At 45.6% G+C, this 13,463-nt stretch overlaps 1 protein-coding gene and 1 long non-coding RNA gene across 2 annotated transcripts; one reads left to right on the forward strand and one right to left on the reverse strand.

Annotated features, from left to right (window-relative positions):
- The first annotated feature begins 1,277 nt into the window (after nucleotides 1-1,277).
- LOC116712978 (kinesin-like protein KIF11) lies at nucleotides 1,278-12,299 on the forward strand. The gene is made up of 27 exons (XM_032552891.1): nucleotides 1,278-1,568; nucleotides 1,763-1,876; nucleotides 2,331-2,460; nucleotides 2,535-2,632; nucleotides 3,510-3,588; nucleotides 3,656-3,841; nucleotides 3,920-4,044; nucleotides 4,591-4,681; nucleotides 4,755-4,900; nucleotides 4,978-5,074; nucleotides 5,146-5,241; nucleotides 5,417-5,505; nucleotides 6,166-6,232; nucleotides 7,098-7,171; nucleotides 7,243-7,357; nucleotides 9,014-9,085; nucleotides 9,159-9,294; nucleotides 9,368-9,540; nucleotides 9,608-9,733; nucleotides 9,989-10,144; nucleotides 10,252-10,364; nucleotides 10,439-10,596; nucleotides 10,674-10,792; nucleotides 10,868-11,090; nucleotides 11,570-11,703; nucleotides 11,778-11,888; nucleotides 11,962-12,299. The coding sequence occupies exons 2-27, from the start codon at nucleotides 1,803-1,805 to the stop codon at nucleotides 12,073-12,075; spliced, it is 3,102 nt and encodes a 1,033-aa protein (XP_032408782.1). The 5' UTR covers nucleotides 1,278-1,568; nucleotides 1,763-1,802; the 3' UTR covers nucleotides 12,076-12,299.
- On the reverse strand, nucleotides 6,925-9,128 carry LOC116712995 (uncharacterized). The gene is made up of 2 exons (XR_004337757.1): nucleotides 8,964-9,128; nucleotides 6,925-7,396 (listed from the first exon to the last, which is right to left on the reverse strand). It is a non-coding gene; the product is annotated as an uncharacterized LOC116712995 (long non-coding RNA).
- Nucleotides 12,300-13,463: the final 1,164 nt, after the last annotated feature.

Consider the following 13,463-nt stretch of genomic DNA (forward strand, 5'->3'; position numbering starts at 1 on the left):
ATGAAGCTGCAGAAACCAACTAAAAACCAAACCTGCAGTTACATTTTTCATTTTCTGACCCAAACGTGAGAAAAGGTCAGCTCTGGACGGACTCACCGCTTTTGGGTCGCCTGAGAGAAGATGAAGGCTTCAGGAGAGGAAGACGAGGAGCTCCTCTTCGTCGCCCAGAAGTTACCCGCTCCTCTGGATCTCTGGATCTGCGGCTCGGCCCGGCGGGACGGGGGGAAAAGAGGGTCCATCCGGGTCCTGAGTGGGCCGCTGATCACAAAAAGACTCGCAGAGGCCGGGAACGAGTGGGAGGGAGGGAACAATGCCGTTCCCACCTCAGTTTGCTGCCACCCTCACAGTTAAAATAGTTATGGAAATGAGGCGGACCTCATTCTGGAGGGGACAGAACCTCCTGCAACCTCAAATCAGCCTTTCTGCTGGACGGAAAACATTCACCATATTCCTCCAGGCCCGGCCTAGTTAAAGCAAATCCACCCTGGAAGCAGGCTGCAGTATGCTGAAAGAAGTCTCCAAAAACCTGAAAGGTCATCATGACATACAGCAGACTCCAACTCATGTAGATATGAAGTCAGACACACAGATCTACAGATCTGCTGAGACAGTTCTTTTGTCTGAATTTATTATTTTATAATTTTGGTATTTATATTTATTCATATTTTTTGTTTTGAATTAGTCTTTAAACTCCAGCAATACATTTTAGTCTGTCAGATTAAATCATTTTAAATCTTAAATCAGGTATTTTGATGAATTTCTTAGTTTTTACTGACTGGAATAATTTCTTGAACGGCTCCTTTTTGCTTTTACTTGAGTATTTATGTGTTGAAGTGATGCTGATTTTACCTGAGTATAACTTCTGTCTGCTCTCTATCCCTCTCTGCATTACGTACGTCTGTAATATGAAGTCTTGGGTCTAGTCAAAACCCAGACTTTGATCTGACTTAAAACTGAAAGAACAAGAAAGCCCAGATTAGCAAGCCTTTTTTTTGTTGTGGGGAATAAAATAACTTTATTTTCCAGAGATGTATAACAGTTATACAGTAGACAGCAGAATGTGAGCATTTCTTAATAAAGAACTAAATATTTCATCTTTTAACATGTAAAACTGTTAAAATTTTAAATATGTATTTTATTATAAAGTTTCGATGCTAAAATAATCTGGCTACAACAACCGATGGAGCCTCTTTGTATCATGTTTTTATGCGGAAATTAAATTGAAAGTTCATTGGACCGTTTTCAGAATAATGTCGCCATCTACTGGAGTCAGTGTGGTACTTTTTCCCCCCAACTCCCATGATGCTCCACCCTGAAGGAGTCACGTGTTCTTTACGACCAATCGCGTCTTTAGTTTGTCCGTTGCTGCACGGCTATTGGTGGGTTAAACTTTAAAAGTACAGTTTGAAGATTTGTGGCTCTGAGCGCCAGAGGAGGTTTCTGTTAGTTCTTGAGGAATCTGAGGAGGAATTAAAAACTGATTACCGACATTTTACTGATTTAAATTGATCGGAATTAGATCGCAAGACTTTATAGCGGCACAGGAGGAAAAGACACTCCTTCACTCGGTGAGTTACTCTGAGTTTTAACGGCTCGTTTTGCTCCGCGACGCTAATCTTTACCGGCGGATTTCAAACAACGCAGGGTTTATTCTGCGTTGAATGGCTTCGTTTCTACCGGTTCTAAAACATCGCTGTGAAGTTTTCTGCGGTCCGGTCGGTGTGTTGCTCTCTGCTAACCGGAGCTTTAACGGCGTCCGCAGGCTGTCAGACCGCGGAGAGGCACTTCTGTCTGCGGCCACCATGGCTTCCATTAACGGTACCGGAGGGAGGCGAGAGGAGAAGGGCCGGAATATCCAGGTGGTGGTCCGGTGCAGGTAAGACGGAAAACCGGGTAAAAACAAACGGAAATTAAATGCAACTCAGATCCCCCAAGTTTCTTCAGAGAGTCGTTGTGGATGGTGATGATGCGGGACAGGAACGGTCTCCAGCAGCAGCAGCAGTCAGTCTTGCAGGGATCAGAAGAAGCCTCTGACTGAAGTCTTTTTCTGTTTTTCTCTCTGATGACTCTTAATCAATCTTCAAACAGGATATAATCTGTTCTGCAGGATAGATGAAGCTTTACAGCAACATGTCCTGGATGACATCAGTTGTTAACTAGCTCTGCTAATCCACCTCATTTGCTTTTGTTTCTCCTCTTTAAATCTCTGTCTGGTTGTTGTCTGAGGAAAAGAGGCAAACGGTGTTTTTGTCTATATTAAACGTAACCAATAATAAATTAGTTTGATTCTGCAGGAACTTCCTGTTATTTGGTTCTGCTTCCTGTTTCAGGCCTTTCAACACCATGGAGCACAGGTCGTCTCACGGAGTCATCGACTGCGACCAGAGCAGGAAGGAGGTGCTGGTCAGGACAGGTGGCGTGAACGACAAGTCCTCCAGGAAGACCTACACCTTCGACATGGTCAGAACCCCTGTGGCCCAGTCAGAACCAGGAGGTAAACTGGGTCTCTCATTGGGAATGTTTATTCTCTCCAGGTTTTCGGCCCGGCTGCGAAGCAGATCGATGTCTACCGCAGCGTGGTGTGTCCCATCCTGGACGAGGTTATTATGGGATATAACTGCACCGTGTTTGCGTGAGTCGCCCTCTGGTTTCCTCCTGATCCGCTAAACAGGGTTCCTGGAAAATGCTTGAATTTCAGTCAGGTGTTTTCAAGGTTTGGGAAGTGCTGGATATTCAAACTGCTCAGTTTGGTTATAACGTGCAGTCGAACATTTGATTAAAATCTTAAATTGGAAAACATTGTTTAATACTTTTACACCTAAAAACACAGACACATTTCTTTTGCTTTTCTTTTTCTTATGCCTTTAAAATCCACAAAATAACTTTTTTTCTAAATGCTAGAAAACTTTAAAAAAAAAAAAAAGGATTTTTTTGTAATTTCTTTGTATTTTGTGCTTAAGCATTTAATTTAATGTTAAGGTGATTTACCTTAACATGATTTGTTTGGATTGTAATACTAATTATTACAATCAATAATGACTTATTGATCCGTTATTGAAATAAAAGATTGGCTTATATTTTAAACTGTATTAAAATGGAGGGTTTTGTTCTTTGACCAGGTGTGTGATGATGTATGAGAGCCGCTGCACATGGATTATTAACAAAAAATGAAATTTCCATCAAAAATCTCAGAAATGTTTAAATTCAGGTCAGAAATTTCCCAGGTCATTTTTGAGTTTTTCTTTGGCAGAAATTTACTGCTCAGTTTTTGTTCTGTCTGCTAAAGAACGTCGTTGTAAAGATGAGAGACATTTCAAAACGTATCTTTAATTTATTTTACATGGTCTCTGCTGTAGAATATTTACACTAATAAATTATACCACAGTGAATTGAAACAGTTTTTTCAGTAAATTTTCAGTTTTTATCTCCCAGATTTGAAACCAAACCTTGAAGTTTTTGAATTTTCTTGTTTGAGTCGAGTTCTGATCCACTTCCTGTTTGCTCTGCAGCTACGGTCAGACAGGAACCGGGAAGACCTTCACCATGGAGGGGGAGCGGACTCCGAACGCGCAGTTCACCTGGGAGGAGGTGAGTTTGACCTTTGACCCGGTCGGCGGGGCTCCGTCCAGCGGCCTGACCCTCTGCGGTTCTGCAGGACCCGCTGGCCGGCATCATCCCCCGGACGCTGCACCAGATCTTCGAGAAGCTCAGCGAGAACGGCACCGAGTTCTCCGTCAAGGTTTCTCTGCTGGAGATCTACAACGAGGAGCTGTTCGACCTGCTGAGCCCCACCGAGGACGTCAACGAGCGCCTGCAGCTGTTCGACGACCCCCGCAACAAGGTGGGAGCTTCTGACCGGCGCCGGGAGGGTTCTGGTTCTGGTTCTGTTCCCTGACCCGGCCCTGTGTGTGTGCTGCAGCGCGGCGTGGTGGTGAAGGGGCTAGAGGAGGTGGTGGTCCACAACAAGGACGAGGTTTACCAGATCCTGGAGCGAGGAGCAGCCAAGAGGCGGACGGCCTCCACCCTGATGAACGCCTACTCCAGGTTTCCATGGCGACCGCAATTTAGATTTTTTATTAGTTTATTTTTGTCTCTCGTCCGTTCTTCTAAAAAGGGAATATTTTCAAAAAGTAACTTTTTCACACTATTAGACTGTTTAATTATGAGATTATTGTCATATAAGAAATTATAAGAATTAACTATTTATTATCTGTACAACTGATACTAAAGTATAACTTCATAAGATGCTCAACTTTCCTCATTTTAACTTGTTGTTATTTTCCATGTCTCACAAAGTTACTATTTTATTCTCTTAATATCACAACGTTGTTCTGGTAATATTAATATTCATTGTGACTTTTATTCACACAATTAATAAAATAAAATAAATTGTAACCAGACATTAATATTCTGTCATAGGGCTAAAAGTAAAATAAATTAAAGCTGTAAAACAAGATGGCCGCCCTGGGCGCGCTAACGTTGCTCTGAATGGAAACCCACTGGTTGGAGGGAAAAACCAAACTTTGATAAATGTCTGACTGGGTCGGCGCCGTCTTCAGAACCAGGTTCTGACCACTCGTCTCTCTGCAGCCGCTCCCACTCCGTGTTCTCCGTCACCATCCACATGAAGGAGATCACCCTGGACGGCGAGGAGCTGGTGAAGATCGGCAAGCTCAACCTGGTGAGGAATCGTCCGGACCCGGTCAGGGCGACCTGGCCGAGCCAGTGTACTGACCCGACCCGCTTCTGTCCAGGTGGACCTCGCCGGCAGCGAGAACATCGGCCGCTCCGGAGCTGTGGACAAGCGGGCCCGCGAGGCCGGGAACATCAACCAGTCGCTGCTGACGCTGGGCCGGGTCATCACCGCCCTGGTGGAGAAGAGGCCCCACGTCCCGTACAGGTGGGCCGCACACAGAACCGGGCCCGTCAGAACCAGCAGCTGATCTGGGTTTAACTGTGGGCCCGGTTCTTCCACAGAGAGTCCAAACTCACCAGGATCCTGCAGGATTCGCTGGGCGGACGCACCAAGACCTCCATCATCGCCACCGTGTCGCCGTCCTCCAGCAACCTGGAGGTAAGACCCGGTTCCGACCGCGACCCGGACCCGGTTCTGAGATATCTGACCCCGACCTCTGCCGCCTGCAGGAGACGCTGAGCACGCTGGAGTACGCCAGCCGAGCCAAGAACATCATGAACAAACCCGAGGTCAACCAGAAGCTCACCAAGCGGACCCTGATCAAGGTGGCGCTCGTTTCCTCAGACGTTTACGTTACTGACTCATCCGTTTGGTTCCTGATTCATCCGTTTGGTTCCTGATTCATCCGTTTGGTTCCTGATTCATCCGTTTGGTTCCTGATTCATCTGTCAGATAGTTTCATGTTCTGGTAAATCTGGAGCTTTTTCTCTGTCCTGTCAGGAATACACGGAGGAGATTGAGCGGCTCAAACGGGACCTGGCCGCCACCCGAGACAAAAACGGGGTTTACCTTTCATCAGAGAACTATGAGTGAGTTCAGCCGAGACCTGAGGAAGTCTCCACACCCTCACCGATTCCTGCTGCTCTTAGTTCTCAATATTTATTGTTTCATTCTTTAAGTTTTTCATGCAGATAGAAATAAAAAAACAATATTTAAATTCCTGTCAATGGAACAAAGTGTAGACTGAAAAGAAAAACTGTAGGTAGAAGCATAAGCTTATGATATCTTCACTTTATTACACATAAAGCATCATTGAAATCAAAGCAGCAGAATCTTTCCAGATGTTTCAGAAAAAATTCTGAAACATCTGGAATTCCAGCTATTTTTCCCTCATTACATTCAGTCCAAAATCTATAAATAAAAATAAAAAGATGAAGAGAATAACAAGATTAGAGACATTTTTAGACTTAAAACTGTTTTTTTTGTTACCATATCTATCAGATGGTAATTTGACATCAGACTGAGGCAGCAGCACTAATAGGATGAAATGCTGCCACCTGCAGGTGGGAGTTGGTATCACTGGATGTTTTTAACCAGTTTAATGGAAAATTTCATCAAGGATCGTTTTGATTTCTGATTAATCTGAATATGAGTCGGACTGAAAGGGAAAAGTTTGGTTCCAATAATCAATGTATTGATGGAAGACGACAGCTTTTAGCGGCTTGATGTGACCCGGTTCTGTCCTGCAGGAGCATGGTGACCCAGATCACGGCTCAGGAGGAGCAGATCGCCATGACGGAGGAGGAGCTCAAGAAGGTATCTGCTCTGGGAGTTAGCAGTTAGTGTATTCATGCATCCTTACAATGTCTTAAATTCATAAAACAAAATGTAAGTTGGTCTTTAATATTTTATTCACTGGTTTTAATTTTGATCTTGACAGGATGATTTAATCGAAATCTCATTCATGTCGTTTTTTTTTTTTTCCCTTCTGACTTTTCTGTTGGGGGGAAAAAGGTTTAGTTGAACATGGACCTCTTGGTTTGTTACTGGAGGCGGTTGAGGCTACCGCTAACTACCTGCTAATACATCCCTGCTAGCTAGCTGGGATGAACGCTAGCTAGCTAGCTAGGGTTCTTTGTGTCTGTCACTGGTGATGGGGGGTTTGGGGGGGAGGTGATGGGGGTGGGGGGGGGGGGGGGGGGGGGGGGGGGGGGGTGATGGAGGTGACAAACCACAGCGACCAAAGCTGAACATGATTAAACTTTCTCAGTGAAAGGAAGTTTTGTCTCTTGCTCTGGTTCCCAAACGTTTCCATAAACAGAATTAGCATCTGGTCAGGAACCTACAGACAATAATACAACATGTAAAGAAACATCAAGTTTTAAAATGTTTTTTTTTCTCTTATGTCTCATTGGAAACTTTTTGCGCTTGCTATGCTAACTTGACAAGCAAAGTAGGTTGATGAATTTGAAAGGCAGCCAATGAGAAAGAAGGCAATGCACACTTCAGGAAATGAACATGACTTGTTTATTCTGTAATGATTTAAAACAGGTTAGTGTTTTTATTAGAAAAGCTGTAAACGGATCCAGAAATGCAACCGTTCTCGTTCAGCCATTTCTCATATTTCTAGTTTTCTGTCTTGGCTTTAAAATGTCTTAGAGTTTTATTCTGCTCCCTGCAGGTGAACGATCTGTTCCTGGACAGTAAGAGCCGGCTGGAGCAGTGCAGCATGGACCTGGATGAGAAGCAGCAGAGGTAGAGCCGCTCCGCGTAGCGTTTATCCGTCTTTATCAGCCGGGCTCTCACGGTTCTGGTTCTGGTTCCAGGCTGGAGGAGACCAGCAGGGATCTGGAGAAGACCAAGGAGAAGCTGGTGGAGGAGGAGTTCATCTGCTCGGAGCTCAGCTCGGTCCACGAGTCGCTGTACAGCGCCGCCGGACAGGTACGCACCTTCACCTGTCGCTACCGTGATTCGGGGTTGCTATGGCGATGGAAACCCATCAGTCAGTCAAGGCTTGGAAAAAATACTGTAATACCAAACTGTGGAGTTTTAATGTCGATTTAAATGCAATCTGACATTTGATTAAAAGCCTGAATTTGGAAACTTTTTATTTACAGTTAATATACCTAATGAAACAGGTGTGTGTGTGTGTGTGTGTGTGTGTGTGTGTGTGTGTGTGTGTGTGTGTAATACATTATGGGGACAATTTTCCTGACTAATACTTCGTTGTGGGGACCGAAGCCTGACCCAAAAAACCCAAAAACAGTGATGGTCAGATTGTCAGATTTAGGACTAAAGTGTGAGTTGTGGTTTGGTTTGGGATCAGGTATGTAATGGACCTTACCAAGCTCCGCCCACAACCGACCCACCTGACCCCAAGTCTCACAAACAAAGTTGTTTCTATGTAAACATGACTGATTAGTGAATCATGTCTACTGGATTTTCACAATATATCAGCTACTAAATGGACAGAGGAACTAACAAGTTCATGTCATCATCTGGGAGCAGGTTACTGGTTTCTCAGTCACAAGCTGGTTGCAAACCTGAGGCCAGCAGGTGTCAGTCAGTTATGGTAGATCTGAACTTTGACCTCAATATGAGAAGCTACAGACTGACAGGAAGAACCAAAGAGCTCTGTAAAGGTAAAGGCAAATCTTCTGAAGTTGGGATATAATTCATTTAATTTCACATAATTACCGCGGTAGAAGCCATTTGTTTGTTAAAATGTTATGAAATATATTTGTTCTATTTGATGTTTGTTGTGAATGACGTAAACTCACAAACGAACGAGGTAATTAGTCCAACGGTTAGAAACTACAGCGGCTGTAATGCGCCACAGCAAAGGCAAACAAACGTAAAATAACCTGAACAGGTGATCAACTCAAAACCACTCCTACCTTTTTACTCTCTCTTTGTAGTTTAAGCACACCTGTTACCGTGGCAACCGCCTGCTCCCCGCAAGACGAGCAAAGATTACGTTAAAAACATAACATTCAGTCCGTTACGATATCAAGTTTCCAGGCTTGATATTTATTTCTAGATTATTAATCAGCGCTTCCCTGAACACAGCGATGGTTGATTGACCAGCTGTACTTGGTGCTAGCGTGGCTAACAGGAGTAACAGTTTAGTCCAAAGCCTTTTCTGCTAAAATAAAACCTTTAGTGTATGTCAGATACAGACACATTGCATATTGATCTGTTTAGCTAACGTCAGACTGTGTAGCAGACAGGCTTCAAGGTGAAGAAGTTGTATCAGTTCTGCCATTATGCTGTACTTAGCTAACGGGAAGCTAAGTGTGTTTGTGAGACGGCCACGTAGAATCTGTTATTGGAAGAAAGGTTGGCTTATATTTTTACATGTTGAAGAAAGTTATTATATATATTTTTTTTGTTAAATGGGGTTTTTGACTATAACTTTATATATATTTCAGAATCTGTTTGTTAGTTGATCTTGTTCCTGCTGCAGAAAACCAGAGAAATAATAAATCTCATCCACTGGAACCGAAACTGTTTTATATTTAATTCTAGATATTTTTTATCTCCAAACCTTAAAACTCGTTTATCGTCGTTTTCTCTGACCGGCCTCTCCGCCTGCAGCTGCTGAGCGCCGTCGGTGAGAGCACCAGCGACGTGTCGGGTCTCCATGCCAAGCTGGACCGCAAGACCAAGGTAGGCCACGTCGGCTAGAGAGAGAGGCGGTTCTGGTTCTGACCGGGTCTAACCGGGTCCTCTGGTCCTGCAGGTGGAGCAGCACAACATGCAGACGCAGCAGAGCTTCTCCCAGAAGATGGACGGCGCCTTCAGCAGCCTGCAGCGCAGCGTGCAGCATCACGGCGCCGCCCACGCCCACATGCTGACCGGCTTCGCCCACGCCGTCGGTAGGTGGCGCCCTGCGTCCAGGGCCGGGCCGGGCCGGGGTTCTGTGGGCTCATGTTTGCCTCTGTCATCCAGATGGCCTGGTGGTGGGGAACGAGGCCACGCTGCGGCGCGACCTGGTCACCGTGGAAACGCTGGTGGGCGGAGTCCAGGCGCTGGTGGCGGACGGCGTTGCCCGCTGCCGGGAGAAGGTGGAGCGGCACGAGGCGCTGACCCGGGAGCAGAGGGAGGTTCTGCTGCAGCTGCTGGTGAGCAGAGCGCTGGGGTTCTGGTGGTTCTGGTGGTTCTGACTCTGACCCTCTGGTTCTGGTTCAGGAGGAGCACCAGCAGGAGGTGCAGGATGTTCTGGACGTGCGGATGCTGCCGGGTCTGACCGCCATCAGGGAGCTCAGTGACGCCCTGCAGGTTTCCATGGAGACGCAGCGGGATCTGGCCGATCAGGTGGGTCCAAACCCGGATTCAGGCCCGGTTCTGATCAGAGGAAGACTGGGTGGCACTAGGTGACCCAACAACTATTTTATGTTAGAAAATGTAATAAACACAAATATAGTTTAAAAAGTTCAAATTAAAACTTAATTATTCAGAAAATCAGCAGCTGCAACTTTAACCACCAAAGATCTGCGAGAGATTAATGTTTATCTAGACCTGCTGATGACCTCTGACCCCGCGACCTCCTGACCACCCGACCTTCTGCAGGTGGAGGCGATGAAGGAGACCGGAGTCTTCTTCAGGGCTCTGTTTCTGGACCTGGCGGTGCTGCGTCAGGACGCTCGGACCGGACTGAGCGCGCTCCAGGAGGAGCAGGAGCAGCTCAAGGAGCAGATCCAACAGGCCCAGCAGCGCCACCAGCAGGTGAGCCGGCCCGGTTCTATCAGAACCAGCTGGAGTCCGGGGGGGGGGGGGGGGTTCTGCTGGGGTTTGGGTCCGGCTGAGCTCGGTTCTGGTCGTGTTTCTGCCAGGGGTTGAACCGGACCGTAAAGTTCCTGCAGGAAACCCAGCAGGACTACAGCAGGCTGCACGTGGCCTCCAGTAACCTGCAGGGCCCGGTTGAGGAGCTGCAGCAGAACCTCAGGTCAGAGCTCGTGATGATCTTCCTCTTCCTCACCGTGTCCCTCCTCTTCCTCATCTTCATCTTCCTCCCTGCAGCCGCTGCGAAGCGGTGGAGCAGCGTTCTTCGTTGCAGGTGGAGCGTCTGCTCTCCTCTTCCTCTCTGGCCTCTTCGCTGCGCCAGGCGGCCCATCAGAACCGGGTTGTGCTGGAGGAGATGAGCGGCCGCTGTTCGGACCTCCACGGCGCTGTGTCAGGTACTGGTACCGCCTCCTGTGAGGCCCCGCCCCCTCCAGGTGGAGATGAAGGTGATGATGATGATGTTCTGCTGCAGGCCTGGTGGACCGGGACGCAGAGTGGACCTCCAGAACCAGGGAGCAGGCGGCCTGCCGGGCCCAGGACCAGCTGGTTCTGATGGAGCAGCTGGCAGAAGTGGCCCAGAGTCTCAATCAGGTACAGCGTTAAACCGGGCTGCAGGCCGGGTTCTGCTGGGTTCTGCTTCTGCTAACCGACCCAACCCGTGTTCAGGGTGTGGAGACCCGAGGTGCCGAGCGGCTTCGGGCCGCCGAGGCGGACCTGAGCGGCCGGCAGGAAGAGAACCGGCGGGTTCTGACGGATCTGCAGAAGCAGACGGGTTCGAACCTGGTGGTTCTGGAGCGGCAGCAGGCGGAGCTGCAGGAGCAGCTGGAAGCGGTTCAGCAGCTGGTCCGAAACTTCCTGCTGGAGGAGCTGCAGCAGGACGTTCCTACTGGTGAGGAAGAACGGACCAGAACCGGTCCGGGTTCTGGGCTACCAAAACAGAACAACAACATTATTATTATTATTATGGATCTTTATTTACTATTTTTATTTTAAGTACTTACTGATTTCTTTATTTAGTATTATAATTTTTTTTATGATTTTTATTTTAATGGTTTTTTATTATTTAAATATTTTTTTATTGATCAAATTATTAATCGGTAAAATTATTAAATTTTTTATGTAATATTTGCTTTTAATTTTTAAATTTTATTTAAATGTTCATGAATAATTTTTTGTTTTTCTTACTAAACATAATATTCACAAATGATTTATTTTGTTTCCCATTTATTTTTTTCACTTATTAAAAAGAGATAAAGTAGAACTCTTGTTTTTAAAATTGACACTTTAATTAGCTGATGATGACATCATCATCTGCTGAGTTTCAGGTAAATGTTTTCTTTGATGCTGACCCGGTTCTGCTGCCTTCAGGTGTGACTCCTCAGCGCCGGGAGTTTGTTTATCCCAGGGTTCTGAAGAGGAGCGGCAGGCGCAGCGAGCTGCTGGCGGCGCTGAGGATGAGGCAGGAGGATGAAGGCCCAGAGGAGGAGGACAGGCAGAGCCAGGTTGACCATGTGAACTCCCTGACTCTGAGCTGGTTCTGTGAGCGTGTCTCGGTTCTGACCCGGTTTGTCTGCAGGACTCCCTGGAGAACGATCTCAGCTCCTGCAGCGAGAGTCTGGCCGCCGAGCCGCCCTTCGTCGACGAGAACCTCGTCTTCAACGAGAGCAAGCGGCTTCCTTTCTTCAAGGTGAGTTCGGGGAAACCGGGCCGCGGGGGGAAACCGGGCCGCCGCCTAACGTTCTGCTCTGATCCTATCGCAGCAGAAGAAAGGCAGCAGGAAGGAGACCAAGGTTCTGTCCAGGTCCAAAATGGCGGACAGCGAAGGACAGGGCTCTCCAATAAAGTCGCGGCTGCCGCTGCACTGCCTGAACTGAACCCGCCGCACACATCAGTTTTAACATTTTTATCGTCCATTTGTCATTTTTTGTTGTTAACTTGTAATAAAGCCTGATTCATTTTACACTGAGACTATTTAAAGTTTGTGTTTAATGTTATTTTTTAGATTGCAGTAACTTCACTGAATGACGTTTGTTTCAACCAAAAGATCAAAAGACATAAATCTGCAGTTATATTGGAAAAAAATAATAGATTTGGACAATTTTTTTTTTCTTTTGCCTGATTTAATTTTGTAAGTTTGATTTTTTTTTTTTCTTTTTTTTTTTTTCTTTTTAGTTTTTAAAATGCCAACATTTTAACTTGGCTTAACCTTTTTGCCATCTTAGGTAATTTTTGAATACTAAATCCATCAAAGATCTTTGATTTTGATTTCTTCTGGGCCAATCAGTGAACAGACTGAGTTACGGACGATGACGTTGATTTCCTGCGCCGCTTTAGATTGGTAGTCAGCCTGTAGGTTCAAGTAAGGTCCTTCTCTGTAGGTTCAGCAATGGCGGCGCAGGAAGTGAAGGAAGCTGTTTGGTCTGTATTAGCGTTGAATGAACAGCCTTCTGGTTCGGTTCGGCTCGGCTCTTTTCTCAGCAGCGGAGGACGGTTGTTTACAGTCAACTTCCGGTTTATAGCGGAACATGACGTGCACCAAAGTTACCGATTGGATAAAGTTAAAAATGTCCACAATCGTTTCTCAGAGGCAGTTCCATATATTTTCCAGGTATGTATGCTACAAAGTTATTCATAACAGTTTATGTAAAAACAGAACTTATGGTGTAATTTTGGCTATTCTAGAAATTTATGCTAACACTTATAATTTACATTAAATTCCATTTTTGCTTAAAACCTGGTCTGAGCATCAGTTAGCATAAATTCTGTTAAGGCTATGCTACAAGCAGCTACACAGAATTTACACTGAGACACAATTTCAGTTATTCACTAAAGAGATTTATGCTAAAATGGAAGTTATGTTGTAATAAAATGTATGCTAAACTAGAATTTAAGCCAGAAAGTGAATTTAGGTTAAAATAGATGTTATACTAAAATGAAATTTGGACTAAGGTACAAAGTAGTTTATGTTAAAACGGAAGTTAAAAAAATATAATTTATGCCAGTGGCGATTCTAGCCCTGTCTTAGCTTTAGCTTTAGCTTTAGCACTATAAAACTGTTTCTCAGCTCCCCTGAATCAGGTCGCCACCCATCCCGTAAAATACGGAGTCGCCCCATATTTGGCCGTTAAATGTGCGTCCCGCATTGAACCGGTACATAACTGTCCGGAAAAACTCAACATCTGTTGTCAGTTTAAATATTCACTGTGCTGAGACTTTCCTCATTTTTTAGATGTTTCCTGTTAGAGTTTTATCGGATAACTGA

This window comes from Xiphophorus hellerii, chromosome 22 (assembly GCF_003331165.1).
Source record: "Xiphophorus hellerii strain 12219 chromosome 22, Xiphophorus_hellerii-4.1, whole genome shotgun sequence".
Lineage (NCBI taxonomy): Eukaryota > Metazoa > Chordata > Actinopteri > Cyprinodontiformes > Poeciliidae > Xiphophorus > Xiphophorus hellerii.

Excerpts from the sequence above, each read along its gene's own strand:
- LOC116712978 (XM_032552891.1), top strand. The coding sequence starts at position 1,803 with ATGGCTTCCATTAACGGTACCGGAGGGAGGCGAGAGGAGAAGGGCCGG. Across the intron at positions 3,842-3,919 it reads TCGACGACCCCCGCAACAAG|CGCGGCGTGGTGGTGAAGGG; the intron begins GTGGGAGCTTCT and ends TGTGTGCTGCAG. Across the intron at positions 10,145-10,251 it reads CCCAGCAGCGCCACCAGCAG|GGGTTGAACCGGACCGTAAA; the intron begins GTGAGCCGGCCC and ends TGTTTCTGCCAG.